Consider the following 26,595-nt stretch of genomic DNA (forward strand, 5'->3'; position numbering starts at 1 on the left):
AGAATCAAGAACTTGCAGTTGCATATACCGATGAAGGATATGTGTTGTTACGGGGTACACAGCTTTGTATACCAGAAACTTTGCAAAAACAAACAGTGTTACTTTCGCACGAGGGTCATCAAGGCCAATCAAAGTGCAAAGGATTACTTCGGGAATATTGTTGGTTCCCGCATATGGATAAAGTGGTTGAAGAAGCATGCAAATCATGCATTGTGTGCCAAGCTGCATCACCAGGATGTACTCCAGATCCGATAAAACCAACACCTCTGCCACGAGATGTGTTTTCTGAAGTCAGTTGTGACTTCTGCGGACCATTCCCGGACGGGTACCTGTTATTAGTGGTAATATGCGATTATAGTCGTTTTCCAATAGTTGAGAGAGTCAGGTCAACATCCGCAGAAACTGTCATACCGCGTTTGGAAGCAATATTTTCGATATTTGGATATCCAGACGTATTGAGAACGGACAATGGACCTCCATTTCAGAGTCGTACTTTCAGAGAATATGCTGATAAGTCGGGATTTAAACATAAAAGAATTACTCCATTGCACCCACAAGGAAAATGCAATAGTCGAGCGATTCATGGCACCATTGCAAAAATCAGTCAAAACCGCAATAGCATCAGGTCAAGATATAAGAGAGCGTTGATAGATATCTAATGAATTTTCGCAATTCGCCACAATCTTCAACACAAAAAAGCTCCTAGTGAATTAAAAGTACAATCGGAAAGTAAAAACGAAATTACCATCAATGACATTTGAAAAGCAAGACACAGATGTTCGCGACAGAGACAGTCTGTCAAATCGAAAAACAAACTTTATGCGGACAAAACAGAAGAGCACAGCCAAGTGCATTGAAAATTGGAGACCGTGTGTTACTAAAACGAGAACAACGTAACAAATTTGAGACAGTGTTTGACCCTACACCTGGCATTGTCATTGCTAGGAAAGGTTCAATGCTAACAATCAAGCACAGAGGAAAGGAAATTACACGAGACGTGTCAAAGTTCAGGGTAGTTCAAGGTGGTCATGAGCCGGCGCAGACGAAACCTGCAGATACTGTATTTGCACCACGTCAAAGGTCGCAAAGGAAACGACGGCCGCCTAGACGTTTTGTCAATGAATGATTGGATTAATCAGTGACATAATTTCACATGTTTCAGTGCACAGGATTAGTCACCTAAGTGTTGTGTGGGCCATAATAATGCCCTATTTGCTACCATAGCAGTGTAGTCATTTTATATTCGCTTGCTGGATTTATTATTCTTTGGACAAATGATCAGTGTGTGAAAATATTATGTTACTCTTGGGAATTATTACTTGTCTGTTTCACAATTACATTATAATTAGTACTTGGGCGGTAGAACTCAAAACTTAATTTATAATTTTGATAAAAATAACAGTTGATCGTACACATTTTAGGGTTTTGAGATAAAACACGAAACTGTTAGATAACGACAGAACATTCCGGGGACTTTCCCAGGATATTTCAGTTTACAGTGACATTTATAAAAGTACTTAGCTAAAGCAGATGCTCTATAAACTGATTAGGTTGATAACAAGGGTTAATGAACTTTGCTGAAAAAAAGAGGAGATATTATGATAATAGACTTGCTAACTAGCTTATTTCATTAGAACAGAATTTTCATGTTTTGAGTATATATTTGAACTTTGATTATTTTAAACAATTTATGTATTCTGATTATTGATGAGTTCTAATCTAAAGGTAAAGGAGGATGTAGTAAGCAAGTCTACAAGATAGATTAAGCCCCGCCTATGATATCATATTTCTTTATTGTTTCTGTATGTAAGATATATACATATTTCTATAGAGAGAGTGTGAGTTTATACTTTGGATGCAACACACATATTAAATATATAAACCATCCTTCGGGTCTTGTTCTGTTTGTGTGTCAATAAGCCATCTCAATAAATTAATATATATATATTACAATGACGATATATATTACAATATGGTCACTGGACCGAATGCGGAGCTGAAAAGTTATTGTGACATTTATTAATTAGGTCAGAATGTACTGCTAATGTGACATTTACAACTCCATAAAAAGACTCTGGAATGACAACAATGTCCAATATATCTGGTATATATGTAATTGAATCAAAAGCGCTCATAGTAGCTGCAGCGAGGGTTGATGTCAGTTTTAATTTTACGAGGATGAAAATAAAATGCATTGTCTAAAATTGGGATAAAAGCCATTTTACAATTTATTTGTGTGGTGTAATGATTAGATCACTCCACAATTAGTCGGTTAAACACACGACTAAAAACTTAAACTCAATTTCGTATTTTAATCTACACAAAAGTTATAATTTTATTATCAACATTTACAGAGATTGTAACAAAATGATATATTACTTTCTTACATCTTTCTTGTGCGCTACAAACCAGCAAGAATTTATCCTAAAACAATTTTTCTATTTTTTTCTCTAATCAATCCCTTTTAAAACAGACATCTAAACATTGAAAGGCGAACCCCAAATATGGTTTGGTAACCCATAAATCTTAGCATTAGCCCCTATAGGTTTATATACCGATCTGTTGAAATACATACTGACCCTAGCTGACCCTATGCATGGAAACATACAGGGTGTTTCATAATATCTGTAACCATTTTGCTGTTTTAAATATTTCGAAATATGAAATGTACTTTTAAATGAAAGTCAAACTCATTAACCGATAGGAGATATACTAAAGTTTTATTTGATACGTAACATCAGCAGGTTTACTTAAAATGCTCACCTCAATGCAATGTCCCTTCACAGAAAAGGTTCAGTTTTACAACATGTGCTAAAGATGACGTTCTCCCTGTTGCAAAACGACGTCCAAACGTTTTTTGAGGTTACTGGTAACAGATTTGCACGTGTCCGTTGAAATATTTCTAATTTCACGCCTGATTGCTACTTTCAACTCTTCTGGGGATGATGGTGTAGGGCTATACATCTATCTTTGAGCAGAGAATAATGTAACTAATTCTAAAATTGGAAAAAAAACTATTTTATGATAATTATGTCTTTTAACCTTTAGCCTGCTGCCGGCAATTTCTGCCTTTGCGACCAGTGCAGACCAAACGTGCAGGCTGATCATGGTCTACATTGTTCGCTATCCAGTCAGTAAATTTTCAGTGAAAACCCCTTAGATAATAAATGGTATTGCCCAAACTTAAAGATAGACCATTCCATTTTAGAAATTAGCAGGGTAAAGGTTAAAATCGTCTTGTTTTCTTATAGTGATGGAAAACATTTTCTAGCAGACAGCAATATTCAAACCTTAGCGGCAAATTTACTGAAATGAAATACAAACAATCTTGAAAAATACAATGAGTGAACTGAAAAACAAACATTCTGGGATAAAACAGTAAGCAGTAAAAACATGCATTCTGAATAAATAGTAGACTGTAATAAAGATACACCTGTGCCTTAAAATGTCTTGTTAAATGAATGACCGTCATATATTTCTTATCGTTACGGCCATGCTTTTAGGTTTAATGAACTTTTGTATGTATTTTTGTCATATTTCTTTTCAAGTTTTGACATATAAATAATGCGCGTGTATGCTATTACATAGTTTAAGTTGAACTTTTTTTTTTTTGGTTTTCCAGCAAAGATCATATATATGTCATTAATCATCAATGTTTATTTTCTGCGGAAAGATTTACTGCCGATAATTGAATTAGCCTAGAGAAAGAAGACAGATATCAAGATATCAGAAACTAATAGCCACATTCTATAGACCTTTCTGTAATAATGAATTACGTGCATCTGTTGTGAATTACTTTATTTTCCCGCCAAAATGAAAAGAAACTGTTAAGATAATATTTTGCTTTATGTTATTTTTTTACGCAAATCATCTGTGTAGTGCCCTGGAAATGAAACCACGGATTCATCGTAGAACAAATAGTTAAAAACCTCCTATAATAGAATAAATCGTATTTTCTTTTCAGAGGCCCTTCTCACACCCTCTTTACATATATAGGAAACCGGAGTTAATCAATTGTTTTTCCTTTTCAAAAGCATTTATTACACCTTCTATATGTGAAATACTAGATAAAAAAAAACCGTATTTCATTTTCAACAGATTTCCTCAAACCGTCTGTATAGAAAACTAGATTTAAATTAATTATATTTCCATTGTATAGGTCTTTCTCATACCGTCTTTATATAGAACAGTGAATTAAACCAATTGTATTTCCTTTTCAGCAGTCTATAAATAAAACACTAGGTTAAACCCATTGTATTTCCTTTTCAGAACACTAGGTTAAACCAGTCCTGTTGTCTTTCTTATAGCTTGTGTATATATAGAACACTACATTAAACTAACTGGATTTCTGTTTCATTCTCACACCTTGTACATATAGAACACTATATTGAAAGAATTGCCCCACCCTCTACATATAGAACACAAGATTTAAAGAATTGCCACGCCTTCTATATATAGAACACTAGATTTCAAGAATGGCCACACCTACTTTATATAGAACACTAGATTTCAAGAACTGCCACACCTTCTACAGATAGAACACAAGATTTAAAGAATTGCCACGCCTTCTATATATAGAACACTAGATTTCAAGAATTGCCACACCTACTTTATATAGAACACTAGATTTCAAGAATTGCCACACCTACTTTATATAGAACACTAGATTTCAAGAATTGCCACGCCTTCTATATATAGAACACTAGATTTCAAGAATTGCCACACCTACTTTATATAGAACACTAGATTTCAAGAATTGCCGCACCTTCTACAGATAGAACACTAGATTTCAAGAATTGCCACGCCTTCTATATATAGAACACTATATTTCAAGAATTGCCGCACCTTCTACAGATAGAACACCAGATTTCAAGAATTGCCACGCCTTCTATATATAGAACACTAGATTTCAAGAATTGCCGCACCTTCTACAGATAGAACACTAGATTTAAAGAATTGCCACACCTTCTATATATAGAACACTAGATTTCAAGAAATGCCACACCTTCTACAGATAGAACACAAGATTTAAAGAATTGCCACGCCTTCTATATATAGAACACTAGATTTCAAGAATTGCCACACCTACTGTATATAGAACACTAGATTTCAAGAATTGCCACGCCTTCTATATATAGAACACTAGATTTCAAGAATTGCCACACCTACTTTATATAGAACACTAGATTTCAAGAATTGCCGCACCTTCTACGGATAGAACAATAGATTTAAAGAATTGCCACGCCTTCTATATATAGAACACTAGATTTCAAGAATTGCCGCACCTTCTACAGATAGAACACTAGATTTCAAGAATTGCCACGCCTTCTATATATAGAACACTAGATTTCAAGAATTGCCGCACCTTCTACAGATAGAACACTAGATTTCAAGAATTGCCACGCCTTCTATATATAGAACACTAGATTTCAAGAATTGCCGCACCTTCTACAGATAGAACACTAGATTTAAAGAATTGCCACACCTACTTTATATAGAACACTAGATTTCAAGAATTGCCACACCTACTTTATATAGAACACTAGATTTCAAGAATTGCCGCACCTTCTATATATAGAACACTAGATTTAAAGAATTGCCGCACCTTCTACAGATAGAACACTAGATTTAAAGAATTGCCACGCCCTCTATATATAGAACACTAGATTTCAAGAATTGCCGCACCTTCTACAGATAGAACACTAGATTTCAAGAATTGCCACGCCTTCTGTATATAGAACACTAGATTTAAAGAATTGCCGCACCTTCTACAGATAGAACACTAGATTTCAAGAATTGCCACGCCTTCTATATATAGAACACTAGATTTCAAGAATTGCCGCACCTTCTACAGATAGAACACTAGATTTAAAGAATTGCCACACCTACTTTATATAGAACACTAGATTTCAAGAATTGCCACACCTACTTTATATAGAACACTAGATTTCAAAAATTGCCGCACCTTCTATATATAGAACACTAGATTTAAAGAATTGCCACGCCTTCTATATATAGAACACCAGATTAAAAGAATTACCTCGCCTTCTATATACAGAACTCTAGATTAAAAGAATTGTATTTCCTTTTCAGGGGCTTTTCTCATACCATTCGTCATAATGATAGTTGTCTGCGGAATTCCAATGTATTTCCTGGAATACTCAGTTGGAAAATTTTCAGGAAGAGGACCCTACCAAATGTGGGACGTAAGTCCTTTATTCAGAGGTAACTATGTTTAAGTTTAGACCACATGCTTACGTTAAAATGTGTTATAATTTCTGATACACGAAGTATTTATTTATTCTTTTTATAAAAGAGATATTTCTCAGATGAGGCATTTAAGTGAAATATTATACTTTTAAGAACCGACTCAATATAATTATTTAATATGTGAAATTAGGGCAAATAAATTTTTAAACCTCATCATGCTGGACATGATTGATTCTGTCTTTGCGACCAGAGTAAATCATGATCAGCCTGCACATCTGTCATTCACTAAGTATCTTTTAGGTAAGCACTTCTTTAGACAGTTAATATGGCGCTGTCCAAATTAAAAGATAGACAAGTTCATTATAGAAATTTAGCAGTATAAGGGTTAACCTAAATATTTAGCTTGTAAGTAATTTCATTGTTTATATCGTATTAATGTTTTACAGGTGTCGGTGTCACAGTTAGCGCTGCATATTTAATCTACATGATTGGGTCTAGCGTTTTCCGTTGCTGGATCATTGAATTTATCATTTATGCTGTCAGAAATCCCATTCCGTGGAATCACTGCAAAAACGAATGGAATACACCTTTCTGTAAAGACAACACCGCATTGATAAACGCCGGCAATAAAACGAATATAACAGACCTGCATTCACTTCCGGTTAATATTAGCAGTAATGGGAATAGCACCAGCACAAACAGAGTTTCAGAACAATCTAGCAATATGTCATGGACTACAAACATATCAGGACCTGTCAATATATCCGGAACCCCGATGTCAGCCGTGGAAGAATTTTGGCAGTAAGTAGAGCTACTTCTCTTACTACTCCCTCTCCATCTCATTACGAGATCTATGTGAGATACTTGTCAATTGTATTATAATATTTGCAACCTATATTGATAATGCAAATTTGACCATAAGATGGATTATGTTACATCCGTGAATGTGTAAAATCATGACCGATCACCCATTTGAGTCTGGTGAGCGATTTAGGACCATCATTGCCCTCTTTTTAATGTTTGTTAAACACAAGCGTTTAGGCAAGGAAGTATGGCATCGAAAAAATTGTATTTTTCACCCATAACAATAACATCACAGTATATATAATATTGACGAGGTTCATATTGACGTTGTGCACGTTACTGGTACAAAAACGTGTAACATGACGTCGACGTTATTTTTGCGCTGTTTAGCGACGATTATTCCGAAATGGTGTGTATACGCTCTGAAATACTGCTACACAAGCACAAAAAAAAAAATATTTCATATCATATTTTACAGTAAAAACTGTGCTAACAGGCGTGTACTTTTTTCTGATTTGTATCAGTAACGTGCACAACGTCATTTTATATAGAACAGACATTGTCCTTCTGCCGGTATTCCGTTCACTTACATAGGGGGCCTACCTCTATTCAATGTTTCAACAATGCATGTATTTGTGTTCCAGTCGGTAAGCTCGCTTGAAACCTATTTTACACTATTTACTGGCATACTAGTATATTAACCCTTATTATGCTGGACACAATTGATTCTGCCTTTGCGACCAGTGCAGATCATGATCAGCTTGCACATCCGTGCAGTCTGATCAAGATCTGCACTGTTCGCCTTTCAGTCAGTATATTTTTGGTAACCACCCCTTTTAACAGTTAATGGTACTGTCCAAATTGAAAGATGGACAAGTTCATTATATAAACTAGCAGGGTAAGGGTTAAACATTTATCACAAATAAACGATAAACATACTTGCTATGTATATATCCTGGGGTTTTTTTCAGGTACCAAGTTCTACAACTCTCTTCCGGAGTGTCGGATTTCTCTCCCGTTATCTTGCGATACTTTCTTTATATGTTTCTCTTTCGACTCGTAATACTTCTGGGCACTGTGAAGAGTATCAAATCGATCGAAAAGGTACAAAGCGATTTTTTGCAACTTTTTTACATATTACGGACTCGTCCTGTCTCTTAAATTTACAAATACAATAAAAATTCCCAGTAGTGTATTTGCAGCTGTATTTTCCGAAGCCTTTTGAAAATGAGATCCTTACAGCTTGGCGCAAGGTTTCTTTATAAACTGGAAACGTTGTATCAATTGATTTACTTTATGTCTTTTGTTGTTCCCACTTTTATTGTTCGCTTAAAAACGGAATTGAGAGCGACTGTTTTGTTTTCTATCATAAAATAACTTTCTTTTGTGTTCTTATTTCTGATCAGCCAAAATTATTATTTCGGAAAAGGACGCAAATAATAAACAGAATGTTAATCTTGAACTCGAAACGACCTTAAACATACGGGAGATGAATATTTGTTTATTATTTCACATTATACAAATACTTTGTGAAGTGTTGATATTGACATATAGATGAATAACTGAAAATCAGTTTCGGAGACTATAGGATTGCGCTTTTCCGTCCATCATTTCTTCCGTTCACACTTTCGTGTCCGGTCCGTAACTCTGCCATCCATGAAGAGATTTTGACATTACTTGGAATAAATGTACCCCATTATGTGACGACATGTCTTGCAAGTGCAAACCAAGGCTCCTCACTTAAAGGTCAAAGTCACATTTGAAGGTCAGATGCCAACAGGACTTTTTCCACTGTCTCAATAACTAAACCATCTTGCAAGGAATTTTAATATAACTTGTCACAAATGTTTCCCATGAAAGGCAATATGTCACATGCAGTATCCAAGTCCCCAAGCTGAATGGTCAAGGTCACATTTTGAGGTCAAAATTTAACATGATATTTGTGTTGTTTTTTTTTTTGCAATATCTCATCGTGTCCGGTCATAACCCTGCTTATAATATTACTTAGTATAAATGGTCCCAAAAAGACGCTGTGTCATGCGCAACACAAAGACTCCTAGATGAAATGTCAAGGACAATCTTTGAGGTCAAAAGTTAACAGTGTCTGTTCTGCGTCATCAATCACGGGATATGAATATTACTTAGCACAATGTTTCCAATGATGAAGCGATATATCATATGAAACTAACAGATCTCTGGGTCAAAGGTCAAGGCCACTCTTGGAAGTTAAAAGGTAACAGGATCTGTTTCATGACAGCTGAATATCTCTGCCATCCATCAAGGGATTGTAATACTGCTTGCCACAAATATTCCTCATAATGAGTTGATGTGTCGTGTGCAACACCAGACCCTTAGCTGAAAGATTAAGGTCGTTTTGGAGGTCAAAAGCTAACTGGGTCTGTTTAGTGTCAGCTCCATAAATCTACTATCGATTAAGGGAGTTTATGTTACTTCGCACAGATGTTCCCCGTAAGGAGATGATATGTCACGTGTAAGACCTAGTTCTCTAGCTTCAAGATCAAAGTCGCAGTTAGAAGTCAAACATTTGAGATCATTTTATGTTGTCCAGTATGTAACCTTTTCATTCATGCACGGATATGTAAAGATTCAACATAACACGGCGATTTGTCACATGAATAGAACTTTAAATTGGTGTATTTTCTTCAGAATTACTTCCCTTTAATACGGTAAGCTATTTCATTACATGTTTTCTCTATTTTGTACCAATGTAAAGAAAAAAATGGCATCAAATTTTTTTTTACATCAGTACTAAGATGGTAAATTGTAGATTATCAGGTGTGCAAATTTAAATCCAAATATTTTACGTTAAAACATTTAGTACATTGCACAAATAATATATATTGTATACATCATTGACAGATATCAGATCATTAGGTTATACTACAATTGAGATAATTAGTCACTTTCAAGAAGGGGACCAATACTTCATTCACTTGCTGATTTATTGCTAGAGCATTAGAAAGTTATAGCACAAGAAAACATCTCAATTTGGCAGTCAAAACAACAAGAAAACTCAGAATGAATCATGTAGATAATTTGTCAAGACATATTCATTTCTAATTCCATCGGATATCTTTAAACTCTATAAAACAGGTGCAACTTTAAACATTATATAAGAGGTAAGCTAGGTAATAAATGCTTCACCTTTCTCGGAGTTATAAACGGTATAAAATCAGTTTAAGTATCTTGTCCAAACGTTACAAAATATGTATAATGGAAGACAATACTTTTGTTTACAGGTGATATATGTGACGGCAACGGTACCATTTTTCCTGACGGTGGCCATATTTATCCGGTCTTTGATGTTGCCAGGGTCCGGGGATGGTATCTACTATTTCTTCTATCCGGAATTTGATAAGATACTTAAATCTAGGGTAATGCGGATAATTAACTTAAATTTCCAAAAATTATAACCTTTATCTTGCTATGCTGTACTATATTGCCAATTATGTTTTGTGAAAGTAAAACATTTGCAGATGTTCTGATTAAGCATTGGTCATAAGTTCATAACTGAGAGTAATTGATTTAAAAGGAAAGGTACGGGTGTAATCGTCGATCTTTTATTCTCCGATCATACGAAACGTACCAGATGCTATTCACCGCCTTTAAAGAGGTAGTGAATCCTTAGTGACCTTCGGCGATTCCCATGTTATTAGTTTCTCCGTATCCAATTTCGTTATACTCTGGCTAGCTCGTATGAGCTACAATAGCAACCGGAGAATACCGAAAATAGCGTTAGGAAAATACGTGAGTGCACGGAAATTACCGAATGTTTTTTACGGGAGATATCCTGAAAAATATTATCTAGCCTTCTTGGTTTTTTCTCAGCCCTCGGTAGCCTAGTGGTAGAGCGTCCGCTTCGAGTGCGGGAGGTCGTGGGTTCGATCCCCGGCCGTGTCATACCAAAGACGTAAAAAATGGTACTAGTAGCTTCCTCGCTTAATTGGCGCTCAGCATTAAGAGGATAGTGCTAGGACTGGTCAGTCCGGTAATGTGACTGGGTGGGGTATCATGCCACGTGCCTACGGCGTGATATTCCAGTGAGGCAACACTATAAAGTTGGACATTGTGCTCACTGCTACAAGTAGACACCGTCGTTTATACGACTCAAAAATGTTTTAAAAGACGTTAAACCCGAACAAACACACACACACACATACGCACACACGCACGCACGCACACGCACACACAACCCTATTAGGTTATAACATTTAATTAGAGCAGTGTGACCAGTCAGACATCAGCAAACATGTCAAGAGTGATTGACTACTATATCTAAGTTGTTAGCTTATTAAAGTAGGTTTGTAATGCACGCTATGATTAGGCCTGTCAAAAAGCATCATAAATCAGGTCGATAATAAACAGGTTATTAACAGAAAAATGGCCATGGTCAACTTGGCTAAACATACGTACGCAAAGTACAATTAATCATTTAGAAAAGAACAATTATAGTTATTGGGTTAGTCAACTGTTCGTTGTCATTTCTTCTTCGCGGAGGAACAAATATCATCAAAGTGATTTTTAAAAAAAGTTCAACGCATTATACATTTGATTTCCCCTATTTTTTGGGACAAATTTGATAGCGTTATTTATTTCCAATGTTGGTAGCAGCAATCCCATACACTTTTCGCTTTTAATAGCGTCGGACAACACGTTACATACAAATACGTTTATATCGCGTGCAATCATAAAACATCTAACCGTCCATGATATTTACAAATTATTGCAAATTCTCGTGTGTAACTACTTTGGCAGAGGGATTGTGATGATATAGCTTGTAAACAATGGCACGAAATGCGTCTTGGACAGATTCAACTCGGTCGAACATAATGCAGTAAGGATATTTATACAATACAAAAGTGTCATTACCGTTACATCATATTACGTTACCTAAACTTTCTTGTAGGTATGGATAGAAGCTACTCTTATGGCATTCTACACCTTGGCCTTTGGTTGGGGAGCTATCGTCCTGCTGGGGTCTCATGCAGACTTTAAAGACAACTGTCTACGGTATTTATATTCTACAAGATGTGGTCATAACTTATCTGACATATCCTTATGAACAATACGAGGAAAAATAAAAAAAAAACTCGCTTCCGTAGAATTTTTTACAGGTACAAGCATGCTATTTTCATAAATTTCTAGAGGGTTTCATAGCACATACATTAAAAAATTCAACGGAATTGGTAATGATTTAGCTGAGTTACAATCGTTTAAACACACTACACTTGAATACACTGGTGTTATTTTTATCGAAAACATAGTGGCTCCAGGTAATTAGGTTCTATAAAGGATGCGCTGTTCTATGAATATACCAGCCAAGCAGATTCTGCAAGAATTTAAAACTGTTTACGGTGAATCTTCCCAATCCTAAGCCACTCCATGGTTTATAGGTCAGTTGAGCTATTGATGACAAGGCAGAATCTAGAGTCCAAGATCTACCTCGTGTAGGGCGCCCTAAAACGTCAGCATTCTCTGAAAACATTGCTGGTGTAGCAGCCATTGCAGCAGGAGACTGTAGATATACAGTTTCCCAAACAGCTGCATCAGTGAGCATCTCATCTTAAAGTGATCATGGAATTCTGAATAAACATTTGAAATTACCGAAAGTGTGTGCAAGGTGGGAACCCCATCTTTTGACCAAAGAGCAAAAAAGCCCAAATGTTTCAATGTTGCTAAAAACTTCTAAATATTTATAAAAATGCAGATGAAATGGGGTTTAATGAACTTGTCACATGGTATGAGGCATGGTTATATCATTTTAAACCTCAAAGGGCAAAACAATCAGTTATCGCAAAAAGAATTCAAGAAAATTCAAACTTTATTTTTCAATTCCAATGGCCTTGTTGTGCAAATACCCTGTGCCCCCGGAAGATCAAAGGACAAGGTTTTAAAATCAGTTGAAAAAAATGCTTTACACTTCATGTGACTTATTCATGACAATGCATCTGCACACAAGAGCAACATCGTACATAAGTATTTACAGGACCAAACCTAATTCCCTGTGATATTTTTCTTTTTCCTTTACTGAAAATAAAAGAATACTTTGCGGGAGTCGCTGCAATTCCAGAAACGCCCTTGGTAGCGCAGTGTACCAGTGTCTGCATAGTACACAAAAGGCAGACTACTCTGTGACTTTCAGGTCATGGATAGCTCGGAGTGCACCTCTGTTAAGGGTAAGGGTAAATAAGAGACACGTGCAAGCAATATGCTTAAATACAGTTTTTTTTTCTATATTTTATATGGACATTCTCAAAAATTTCTGAATTCTCCTCGTATAATTGCATTTACCTTGAATTTATTTGAAAACAAATAGTTTCTTTGGTCCTAACTGTTTAGAGGAGCACAGTCTGCTTGGCCAAACGACGCGTTCCTGTTCCGCCATGACAGGAAGACTTATTAGATTGGCGAATGTCATTGGGTGGGCGGGCGGCGTCAACGTTTGGTTTTCACTTATAGGTAGCGTTAAGAATTGCGTATAAGGTCACTAGGATTAAGGTCAAGGTCATTGTTGCTAAAGAATAGAAAAAAAACGGTATCTGCTCAATAACTTTAGTTTACATTGTGGTATTGCAATTAAACTTGGCCTATAGGTAGCTTATAGAAAATCCAAGATTGGGATCATATCATATGGGGTCAGAGGGGGGAAGTTTAAGGTCAGAATAACTTGTTCCCGGTTTATAATTATAGATTGGACTTACTTACTATCACCAAGTTTATCTGAAGAATAGCTTTGGGTGAGATTTTGGGTCACTGTTACTGAAAATAGAAAAATGGCTTCCACTCAATATTTTTAGTTTGGGTACACCTATTTTCAGTAAACTTGGATTAAATCCCGCTGAGCGCCTTTTTTTTCTTTCTTTTTTGATAAAAAATGTCCTTATAATGCCATCGGTTTAAGGTCAAGGTCATAGTTAAAATAAAAAAAATAGATTTCTTTTTCACTTTGATCATCAAAAAGCTGGTTTCCAGTTTATAACTTTAGTTAGGTTTGTCCTTGATGTATAGCAAGCTTGTGTTAAATATATTTTGGGTCACTGTTGCTAAAAATAGAAAAATGGTTTATGTTCACTTTGTGTTTAGGTAAATTTTATCAAAGAATCATAAATTGCATATGACAATGACACATCTACTTTTCTTCTGTCTGTACTTCTGGCATTTTTGGATGCAGTTAGCATATCGAACTTTCTGTACTATGCGGGACAGCTTAAGCCTAGCTGGAGAAAAATCGATAATGCGACAGGTATGATCGTTATCGTCCGTAAATTTTACGTAAACTTCCGAGATTAAGCGGGGGTCATAAATCACCTTATCTACAACATCTATATTTATTGCCTTCAGGTAATAAGTAACTTAGTCTTTACTCTAGCTAGCATTTATGTTTAAAGCGGATTAAAGACACTTGTAGAGAGTGATATGACATGAGCGAAGGAAGAGTCAAGTTGGAGATATAATAAAATTCAAGTAAAATAATAAAGAAAATAAGTACTTAAAGGGCATATCATATCTTTTCCTTGCATCTTTATTTACATATTTAGCTGGTAGTACCAGAAAGGTCTGTAGTCGTTCCAGGTAGTACTTAAATGTCTTTTTACCCGTGAAAGCATTTTATCATTTAAGTGTGTAAGTCAACATTGTAATATTTAAAAATTTGTTTAGAAATAAACGTGTTTACATCAACACAAACTATAACACTGTACGTATATAATAACCACATGAATAACTTCAGTTTCATGTATCACCGTAGAATACTGAAAACCTAATATGCAAATATAAATGTGTACGCATGTTAACAACTTTTCTCTTTTCTATATATTGGTATGAAAATAGAATGGCTTAATTCACAGTCAAGTCAAATGTTAGTTTTAATTTATAACTTTGTTAAGTATACTAAACTCGGGAACTAACTGAAGATATTTAACTAAAAAGGAAATGTAACACTGTGTAATTTGTCCATTTCTTTATTGGCCTAATAAAACGGATAGGGACTATCTGTTTGAAATAATTCAAATTATCATTGCTATGTATAAGAAATAAATACTGCTTTATTTAAAAAATAGAGATGAAATACATGTGCCCACGTCAATTTGCAATACGTTTTGTTTACACATCAATAGCTTACAAACGTGTAATATTTTCTCGGATAAGAAAGTTTGACATATATAGACACATTGTATAAATATAAAGAAATGACAATCATGTCCACTTCAACGTAGAAAACGGAAAAAATTGTAGTTTCCTATGCGCCTAACACCCGAGTTGCACGTGCGAAATATGTACTTGAAAGAAGGGGACAAAGTTATTCAGAGATTGATAACACTGCATTTAAAAATCAAATGTTTTTAAGTGTCGCTTAAATAAGCAATAAACAGAACAGATATTGATCTTGAACAAGCAATACAATAAAGCAGTCGAATAAAAAACATAATCATTCGTAATGTCTTGTTTACTTTAATAAAGAATAAAACATAAGCATTGTCTTTTTATTAATTCCCATTTTATTGCCGTTATTAAATGCCTCCTTTTTTCAAAGAGACATGTGCTATAAAAGTGCGAAATATCCACTATCACCCCCATAATTATCCATGCATGGTGTTAAAATTTTATTACAGTGAAAAGGTAATAAAAGTGACAAGCAAGGGACTATCTAATTAAGTATCAGTTAGAGCTTACTCAAAAATTTATATCTATTACATCTAATTGAAATAAAAATCCCGTTATGAAACTGTCAGTTTCTAAATCAATCTTCGCTTACGCTGTCAGAGTTTTGATTAACATGCTAAAAGATTGAAATACTGATAATTTACTCTCCATCTTATCATTCATTAATATGTATAAATTGTCATTTAACCATTTTAACACTTCGCTGACGCGAACTGGTTAAAGAAAAGGTTGAGGAATCTTGTGTGTCAAGGTGTGTGCAAAAAACAAAAATAAATCGCACATTTTTGACAGTTGAGGACTTTCTTCATCCAATACAAGGATCATATTTTGATGTACTAAAGAAAACAATTGGACAAATAATGAAGTTACACTTTCTCTAAGTACAGACATTTTCATCTTTGTGTCTGCCTTTTTGCCCCCAATAAAAGATCCCATATGTATCTACTTTTGTTTACCTCTGGTCCCTTCTTTCACGCATTCGCATGTGAAAATATGTATAACCTTTAATCATTGTTATGAAAAATAGACGCAAAATAATTGATAAATTATGATGATTACATCCAGGTATTTAAAAACGTAAATTTACTTTGACATAAAATTTGCCGTTACTGGAAACTACCTGTATACCGAGTCGTCTGCTTGCATTCGGAAAAATCCGGAAAATTCCGAGTCGGCCCGAGTCTTCATTTAAAAGTAATAGTGATGTTATAAAACACCCAAAGGGTAAGTTAAATAAAATATTTTTTTAAATTATTTTTGCACAGTTGAGTCGAGCAATAATTATTCTGTAGAACATCACCGAAGCAAAAACGATTATTTTCACCGATTTTCGTACTTTGAACAATATACAAACAAAACTTACCCTAAATTTTAGCAAAAAATAGACATCTACAATTGACGTCAATGGCAAACAAGGGTGGTACGTTAAAAAGTCCAAAGGGTAAGCGAAAGCGTAAACTTACAACAATTAAAATTATATCATCATTTAGATGAAAGATTAAATCAACGAATGCCACCGAAGCAAATTCGTTATTTTAAACCATTTAAAAGATATAATCGAAATTATCCTTCTTTATTTAATGTGTCAAAAAATCGATAATACCGATTACTGGAAAAATTGAAAGTTCAATATGAATATGTTGATGTGATGCAAAGTTTGAAAACCTGGTTTTCGTAGAATTTCTACGTTTATTGTTGTTTATAAAACCGTTGTTTTTTCAGGACGTCAATCGTACTTCCGATTATAGACATGCTATTGGCTGTTTTTAGTGGTATGGTCTGTTTCTGTGTTCTTGGTAATATGGCACATTCCTATGGTGTTCACATCACCGAAGTGATAAATGCAGGTATTTTGAATATATAGTCTGTTTTTAAGTCTGAAAGACTGGAAAATGTATACTGTATTTTTGAAGTTAATCACTTCAGTGTATTTGTCTGTATTTCTATGGTGTTCACATCACCGAAGTGATAAATGCAGGTAATTTGGAAGAGTATAGTCTGTTTCTAAGTTGGAAAGACTGGAAAATGTATACATGTATTTTTAAAGTTAATCACTTCAGTGTATTTGTCTGTATTCCTATGGTGTTCACATCACAGAAGTAATAAATGAAGGTAGTTTCGGAAGGATATAGTCTGTTTCTAAATCTGAAGTAATGCAGGTATTTTGGAATATATGTAATCGGAATACTTTGGAACCAGTTCATGGTCAGCTGTCTTGAACGCTTCCCATTTACAAACAAATATATTGAAATTGTTCTATATATTATTAAATTATATATCTTTGTATGTAAGTGGGAAGCATCCAAAATCGTTGACCATCGACTGGTTCCAAATACTTCCGGAACATTTTTACCTCTATCCGGTTCACAGAGATTACAAAAGATGTCTACAAAATATTTGATCACAGTCTGCTCCACAAAGCTTCTAAAATATTAGATCACCGTCTGGTCCCTAAACGCCATGGCTCGTTATGACAATTTTGACCTAGCCTTGAAATGGTCTAACATACCCAGTTCATTTCGTATGCTATTTTCAATCTTTTTCCTTTCTTGCTTTAACATTTTGCACTGAATGATATCGAGATGTCATATTTGGATTTCCTATCAGTACGTTGTAGTGGACGACTAGAGAATTGTGTCGTGAAGTTAAAGCTTAACATGTCTCTTTTCTACAGCTTATTTTTGTTTTGGGCCTACTTTGCTATGCATGGCTCTCTCTGGCTCTGTGCTTCTGGAACATCTTCCCTTACCTCATATTTTGATGTTTTGCAGTCGGTAGAAAGTTTTTGTCCGTATAACATATTGAATATTTCGGCATATGTTTCAGGAATGGCGGTAGGGATGGTTGCGTACATCACGGCATTGTCGTCATTTCCGCTTCCGCAACTGTGGACATCTTTATTCCTCGTATCAATTCTTTTAACAGGGGTTGACTCACAAGTAAGTCAATAGCATTCGTACGAAACGTATCTTAGACGACAACTGATAATGACGATAACAATAATAGTCGTAAATTATTTTGGTACTTAGGTCCAACAGTTAACTACATACCGATGGGTGAATGTAAAAGAAATGTAAGTGCATATTGATAAAGAAGTGCTTAGACTTCTTTCACACCCACCCCTCCAATTATGAACACAGATCTATTGATATTCGATAATGGTATAACAAAGCCAATGAAATGATATACAACAGTATTGTAACTAGCCATTTTACTTGAAATCATGTCTAACACGGAGCACAGACCATTCACACATCAGGTGCGAAAAATCGCTTTCAGAGAAAAACTAGATCTCATTTTGTTATCGCGAGGTTTAGCGGTATTTCACTCTGTGTATAGAAGACTCTTTAGATCGATTTGTTTTATAGGTCTTCGAGATAATTTATGCCTTTGTGTCAGACGTCAAACATTTTCTTTCTTTCTGTTTATGCTGAATCGTTTTAAGGTACTAGGAATGTTCCCGCAGTGTACCAGAGGGGTAATGAAATTTGTCTGTATTTCTATGTTTCAGCTTATTCCTCTTGACATGATCATGCAGTTGATTGGTGACCTATATCCGCGTGCAAAATCTGGTTTCAGAATCTACGCCTTGATTGGGGTCAGCCTGGTTATATTTCTAGTGTCCCTACTTCTTTGTACAGGGGTAAGTTTCCTTGATTAGCGTCAGTTTGGCTATATTCCGTACAGAAGTAAGCTTGGTTCTTTTCCTCTCGTTTGTGTAGGGGTAAGATTCCTTGATCTGGGTCAGTCTGGTTCTATTCTTCTTCCCTCCAATTCTTTTGTATAAAGATTCCTTGATTTGGACCATCACGTTTCTAATCCTTTTCTCTCTTATTTTTTTACAAGGGTAAATTTTCCTGATTGGGCCAGTCTATTTCTTTTCCTTTTCTCTCGAATTCTTTGAACAGGTGTAAGTTTCCTTGATTTGAGCCATCAAGTTTCTATTCATTTTCTCTCAAATTCTTTGAACAGGGGTAAATTTCCTTGATTTGAGCCATCAAGTTTCTATTCATTTTCTCTCTAATTCTTTGAGCAGGGGTAAGTTTCTTTGATTGGGGCCAGTAAGGTTCTATTTTTTTCTCTCAAGTGTTTTGTATAAGGGTAAGTTGTCAAACAATTTCTTTAGAAATCATGATATTTGTGAAAGTCAACAAGATACTTAAATAATTCACCAGTCTTTTACTTCCTTAATTCTAAGTCAACGAGTAACACTTCAAATTTTTGGACCATCTTATAAAAACGTGCTTAGAGAAAGCAAGAGCAGTAACTGTTACATGAAGATAATTTATTTATGAAGAAGTCAAAAAGCTTCGCTTGGTTTAACGAGAATAACGACGGTTCAACGTCCAAATGCACAGGAATTGAAAGTTTCCAAACATTTGAATGATGAATTGAAGTAAACTAGACACAGTAACTTTACCATAGTTAACTGCAAGTACCGAACTTTACGACAAAAATTGTATACCACTAATTATTCTGGTAACTTTACAAAAGACAAACAATATGCAAAATTTGGCTTCCTGATTAAATTAAGATATTCATCAACAATAAAATCAATGCAGTGTTTACCAACTGCTGACTTAAAAAGAATGCTACAGTAAAAATGTTGTGACAACGTCTGAAAACTTGGTTTGTTTCTCTGACTTCGCTAATCAACTCTTAAATTATAACACATATAATGTTTCATTTCAGGCCGGGGCCTATATATTTCTGTGGATGGATTGGTATGGAGGGGCGTGGATTGGTCCCATCGTCGCCTTTGTTGAGATAATAGTTGTTGCCTGGATTTATGGTAAAAACCTTAAACCTGCTAAATTTCTAAAATGGACTGGGCTATCATTCAATTTGGACAGTACCATTTATTACTCAAAGGGGTTTCAGGTTTCAATGAAAATTTACTGATTGAAAAGCAAACAGTGCAGACCATGACTTCCGTGCAGGCTGATCTTGGTCTGCACTGGTCGCAAAGGTAGAATCACTTGCCGCAAGCAGGCTAAAAGTTAACCTTGTATTGTCATCAGCGGTTTATATTTCTTGGAGATAATCCCCATATTAGTGATATATATATGCTACAAATTCGTTTTATTATTGATATACTGTATGCTTTGTCTTTGTTTTGACTTGTTTGCTCTTGTTGGTATTTAAGTACAATATACAATTTAAAAAACGTGTGACCTTCTTGCACGTGTATATGAAATAAATTTCGTGAATTTTCTGTTTTCAAAGGCGGAGTGGTTTATTGCACATCAAATGGTTTCAACCTTTCTGTGCTTTAAGCGCTTTGATTTCTATTTTCAAAGGTATGGATCGTTTTAATGCCGACGTGTTTATGATGATAGGCCGACCAATACCTGCATTGCTCAGAGTTGGAATAGCATTTGTGTCACCGTTTATTGTCGCGGTAAGTTTTGGAATAACATATGTGTCACAATTAATTCTCGCGTAAAGTTGTAGAATAAAGTGATTTACATTTGGCGAAGTCCTTAGCAACGGAAGTAAAATTTCACGCATGCGCACTCTACATGGCCGCACAATATAAACTACGTTAAAGATTTATTCGATCAATATGAGTCCGTATCATAATAAATTACTGTTGCAGGACAAAGGACAATATGTGTAAATCCTTGCACGTCTACAACTGCCTTGCTTCAATTAATGCTTTTGATATCATAACTTATGATTAAGGATTCATAATGAACAGGCGGTAAACTATTTTTCAGCAATATTTATATTTCATCTCGACAAAATTAGGTTAGAAAAATGAAAAATTGATATTTTCTATCAAACATCATGGCAACCAATAGCACTGTAAATCCGTCTATAGCATTTGCGTCACAACTGATTATTGCGGTAATTTATTGCTAATTATTTACATTCAAAATATTGTACAACAAAAATTGTACATTCACACACACAAGAATAAACAAATAGGCCGGACTAAAGTCTGTCCCATCCCATCGGTTAACATCAACTTGGATGCACGGTGACAAAACTGGTGCAGCTATCGGTAAAGTAAATAGCGTTAGTTAAACTACAAAAAAGTCACCCTCGAGAATTTCAAGGATTTTTCTCTAAGTACTCGAATTGCTAAATGAATGCCACATATATTTTTCCAACGGCAGCTCACTGTTGTAAAAAATCGGTCGCCATTGGCGTTTACTCTCTAAAAAGGAGGAGAACATGAAAGTTCACGTGAATTACTTGGGGAGCAATTCAGAATGGATTTAAAAATGAATAATCGTTATTTTTGTACTGAAATACCTTGGAAGATCAACAAATTGAACAGTTCGTATATTCAAAACAAATTTCAAATGCAAGGAAGACAAATTTACTCACATGCAACTAGCTTAAGATCTTCAGCCCTCTCGGTTTATATACTGGATTTGGACGGGAGGGCTGAAGTGTACTCCGTAGGGAAATCATACCAATAATCGTGCCAGAAATCTGACACGCTCGCGTTTGTACATTTTAAAAGAAATCGGCAGCAGCACTTTCTGATCAGTTAATATACAGTAAAATCTACCATTGTGCCAAATTTTACGCATTAAAACCCATAATTGATGGCAGAACTACCTGACAATTTCGAACTGGTCTGAAACGTTTACTCTACGCCGCCATCTTGCTCCTTTGAAATACGAGACTGAACTTTCACCCGAGCGAACCGCTAAGAGAGCACTTACATGTGCCGCTTCGCGTTTGAAGTTGCATCAGCATCCCGGTGGCAAAAAAACTTGGGAAAATGGTTATTTTTTATTGAAATTGACTTGAATTATTACTTTCATTGATAAATCCTTAAGAAAACTTGTATGTATAAATCATTTCTTTTGTTTACAAGGTGCTGTACATGTATATTTTTAGCGGCTCGCGCGGTTACGTCATGCGAGAATCTCGTTGTAGCTATTCAATAATGGCCGCAGAAATGATGCTGATCTAACAGTGACTTGTAAAAATCGGCGATTTTATTGTAAGATTTGCTTGCAGAATTTGATAAGTGGTGTTAACTGATGTAGAAGTGATTACTTTATCAAGATACCCATACGTCTTCGTTCAGAATTTCAGCTGACAACGTTTGCGACGAAAAGTTGGACAACTTTTTTATTTTTGTATGGTTTCATAGTAGGCCTGGTCCAAAACTCTAAAGCCGCAACTATGAAAAAAACAAAATATAAAAAAGCGGCATTTAGAGCTTTGGAAGCCAGGACTAACATGCAACTTGCAAATTCCAAGTTAACTGTATGCTTTATCCCAAGGTCCGATTTACAAATTTAATTCTATCAATTCCCCATTTATTTTTCCACCGTCCAGTCGGAATACAACTTCATTTTTGTTCTATGTCGAACAACTACACTCAGTCAGTGGCATTCTAGATGATATTCAGGCACCAATTGCACCATACATATGAAACAATGCGTTGATTACACCATTTTTCATACGCATGGCTCAAAAAATAACCTGTAGATATCCTACGATTTAAAAATCCTTCCTTCCCACTGAATGTACTTCAAAGAATTATCCTCGATATATCACCCTTTCCAAAATTAATTTCCGTAAAACAACTGCTTTGAAAACACACTACACTTTTCTATCGCGTCCGATTTGAAAGTGACATCACAAATGACATAAAACTGAATGACGTCACAGTAGACTTGCCTTACTGTTCATCCAACCAGTGGCGTAGCTTCTATAAGGCACTGCAGGCCTGTGCCTGCAGATATCCGAGAAAACGAAAAATAAAAATGCTAAATATGCAATAAAAATGGAATGGTAAGGTGGGTAAGGCTATAGGAGCTTATGATAATCTAAAAATCCGTATTGAACATGTAATTAGAGCTAATTAATTTTATTTCCACGATTGATAAAAACAGATACCAGTAGTTTAATTATTATCTCGCTCGTATACCACGGCCCCGCAAAATATCGCCCTGCAGCTTTGTTAATGTCGGAAAATAGACATTGCTTGCAGCTTGTAGTTAACATTTTATAAGCGCTTTTTAACCCTGCACTAAATATTTTGGCACCAAATTTGAAAATGGCATCATCGGGTCCGCCTTATCCTGACCAATGAGATAAGAGAGATGATTAGGGCCTAATTACGACGCATATGAACGAAAAAAAGTTTTATTTGCCCACAAAGCACGGAAAACTTAAATCTATTTCCATTGAAGGGATTTCAATCTGGAATCCTTTTTAGGCGTAAATGGACGCGTTACCAAAAGTAGGTCATTTTGTGAAACATATATTAATCGGCAAAACACTACGCGGTAAAATACTTCTCTGTTTATAAAAAGAAGATGTTAAAAATATTAGAATGATACTTAAATCACTTAAACTAGAATTTGTATAATTTGATTTGATACAAAGAGGGGCCAAACTTGTAAGTCTGCATTATTGTGCAACTTTTAAAAATTATTTTGAATACAATCTCATATTTCTAACACTGAAGGTCAGAGACCACCAATTCCAAAAAGTACAGGGAACTTACTGGGAATGAGGTAAGTGTATACCTGGGAATAAGGTAACGTCTGTGCGTTCTGATTGGTCAGTCATGTAAACAAACCCAGGAAGTGATTATTTTTTCAAAATTGATATTTTTTCACTGCATTTACAGTATTTTATTATACATTTTGACAAAATTTGCTACATTTTATGTGTATTGAAAAAAAGTTTTATCAAACGAATTTCTCCCGCCATGTCAATGATGTAAACAGGGGGTCATCTCATTCACACGAAAATTACTTAAATAAAGTATCACTATTCATATGTTTTTCGTCCGATATTTTGGTAGAACTAAGATAGTTCTTGAAAAACTTGTAATTAGATATACATGTTTCGATGTATGGAAGGCCGTACACGCCATAATGTTACAATGTAAGTCTATGGGAAAACAATTGGTGGTCTCTGACCTGAAGTTAAATTGAGAGGGCGCCGTTGCTGATAGAATATTGTGTCAGAGAGGGTTCCCGTGCCGGGTGAAGGGAGTTAAGAGAGATCCTGTGAGACAAAGAGGCAAATTTCGCCGACTGAGATGGATCCCATGCATTAGCGAAATGGATAGAGTTTTTAAGGAAACGTGATGAAAAAAAAAAAAAACCAAAACAAAAAAAACACATAAAGTGTATTTACAAATAAGATGGTATCAACGGCTTCACATCTGAGATACTAGATCGTGACTTAAAACTATATTCAAGCAAAGTTTTCTCCGTCTGCATTCCATCTTCGTTTGAACTTGTGACAACTGATAAAACAAATTTAACGATAAAAAAGCAAAGGTATATGGGCTACGTCTTCCCGTGGTTCAGATTTTTTTATGCACAAACTTTTGTTCAGGACGAAAAAGCCAGCTACGCCCCTGCCAACTATAATCCGTAATGTTCAGAGCGTGAATCGCGGGTCAAATGCTATAGAGCCAGATCGATTTAGAATGTAGATCTACGTCATTTAAACATCTCTAAGCGTTTTTGAAAGTTTAAAAGAATTTATAATTTTATAGTTTTAATATTGTCAAATTTTTTCCTGTGTAAATACCGCTCTAAAATCACAATTTCGAAAAAAATTAATTTTACCAAAATGTTTAAATGAAGCCGAAATTTTGTTTTTATGGTAAAAAAGGTAAGCTTAACCATGCGCGGATCCAGAGGGGGGGTCCAGTAGTCAGGACCCCTTGGAAAATCCTTAAAAAAGGAAAGAAGAGAAGAAGGAAAGAAAATGATTTTTCTAAAAGGCAACATAAGGGACCAACAAAGTGTATGAGGCTGCTTCACGTAGAGCACTAATTCATATTTATGTTAAATATCTCAAAGATACGAATAATTCTACCTTTTAATTTAACAGGTGAGCTCATAAAAATGTGAAAATAAGGGGTATATTGTATATACAATGGCAATGGAAAAAAAAATGTTATTAAATGCTTCTAAAACGTCCCAGAATGCAGGAAATGAAGCGCTGAATTTCAAAATATTCAGGGGGAGTATGCCCCGCTATTTCCTCTTTAGCCTGTTCAACAAATATTTATTGACAACTCTTTATTTGTAAACGGCTAACATCCACATAAATAACCTCAAATTATTAAATATAAACAGACACATGTTTGCCATGGTAAGGGTTCGGTCGGAACACCACTTGAGAAAAATGGCTGGATCCGCGCATGATGTCTACGCACGGTGTTCCGGTAGGGCCATCGCCTCATAACGTATGTGAGCTCGAAGCAACGTAAGAACGAGACTACGATGTTTAAAAGTCGAAACCACAAAACTATGATGCTGAAAGTCGAAATCATTTCGTATTTTCACCATCGTGGGTTCGCGGTTTCGACTTTCTCGCATCTTAGTTTCGACTTTCCACTATCGTAGTTTCGAGTTTTCATCATCGTAGTTTCGAGTTTTCACCATCATACTTTCGACTTTTCATCATTGTATTTTGGACTTTTCATCATTGTAGGTTCGGCTTTTCATCATCAAAGTCTCAACTTTCAACATCGTGTACCTGATACCCATGCAAACAGGTTTACGAGGTTGAACGTAATCGGGTTCGTTCACAGACACTTGGGGTTCGGACCTCCAAACACACCATTCTCCCCCGCCCCTGGTTAAGTTTAGCCAATATATTTAAGCATGCATTTTACCATGTATTGAGCATAGGTGACGATCATAAAACACATTTTGTTTTTAAAAAAAATGTATTTTTACCATCAATGCTCTCAATATTATATACAAGATATGAAACATCACACGAACAATGGAAACACTTGCTTGCGCTGGACCCTCGCTTTGTGTAGTGCATGTCACAAACCATAAAAAAACATAAAATTTTATACTCTTACGGCTATATTAAACTACAGACACTTGGGGCTCGGACCTCCACACACCCAATTCTCCTCCGCCCCTGGTTAAGTTTAGCCAATATATTTTAGCATTTTACCATGTATTAAGCATATGTGACGATCATAAAACGCATTTTGTAACATTTCAGCGTGTTTTTAAAAAATATATTTTTACCATCAATGCTCTCAATATTACAGATATGAAACATCGAACGAACACTAGGGAAACAATAGCCAGTTAAACGTTTAAATGAACCCCTACCAATGAATCACTGGTATCAATCGTCAGATCTGTTACCATTCTGTCAAATGACACCGGTCCAGACAACTGTCATTTGTATTCCGACGAGAAATTAATAAATAATATAAATCAATCTATCTAAATTCTATGGAACACTTCCTTGCGAATAGATCCCTGCTGTGAACTGCGCAAACGGTATCAATTTTGGTACCCGGCAACGATATGCTCAGTTCAAAGCAGGGATCAGTCTAAAACAATATTGGCTAAACTTAACCTGGGGCGGAGGAGAATGGGGTATATGGGGTCCGAACCCCAAGTGTCTGTGGGTTCGTTTGAA

General features: G+C 35.4%; 1 protein-coding gene across 2 annotated transcripts in view; it reads left to right on the forward strand.

The window, feature by feature from the left end:
- Nucleotides 1-26,595, forward strand: part of LOC123534376 (sodium- and chloride-dependent glycine transporter 1-like) — a 67,350-nt gene that overhangs the window by 37,515 nt on the left and 3,240 nt on the right. For both annotated transcript variants that reach the window (XM_045316601.2, XM_045316600.2), the window contains exons 2-11: nucleotides 6,094-6,225; nucleotides 6,657-7,011; nucleotides 7,986-8,118; nucleotides 10,275-10,409; nucleotides 11,942-12,045; nucleotides 16,921-17,045; nucleotides 18,025-18,137; nucleotides 18,710-18,841; nucleotides 19,891-19,990; nucleotides 20,499-20,599. In XM_045316601.2, the coding sequence (XP_045172536.2) occupies nucleotides 6,094-6,225; nucleotides 6,657-7,011; nucleotides 7,986-8,118; nucleotides 10,275-10,409; nucleotides 11,942-12,045; nucleotides 16,921-17,045; nucleotides 18,025-18,137; nucleotides 18,710-18,841; nucleotides 19,891-19,990; nucleotides 20,499-20,599 (1,430 nt within the window). The remainder of the gene's footprint in view (nucleotides 1-6,093; nucleotides 6,226-6,656; nucleotides 7,012-7,985; nucleotides 8,119-10,274; nucleotides 10,410-11,941; nucleotides 12,046-16,920; nucleotides 17,046-18,024; nucleotides 18,138-18,709; nucleotides 18,842-19,890; nucleotides 19,991-20,498; nucleotides 20,600-26,595) is intronic.

Source organism: Mercenaria mercenaria, chromosome 12, assembly GCF_021730395.1.
Source record: "Mercenaria mercenaria strain notata chromosome 12, MADL_Memer_1, whole genome shotgun sequence".
Classification (NCBI taxonomy): domain Eukaryota; kingdom Metazoa; phylum Mollusca; class Bivalvia; order Venerida; family Veneridae; genus Mercenaria; species Mercenaria mercenaria.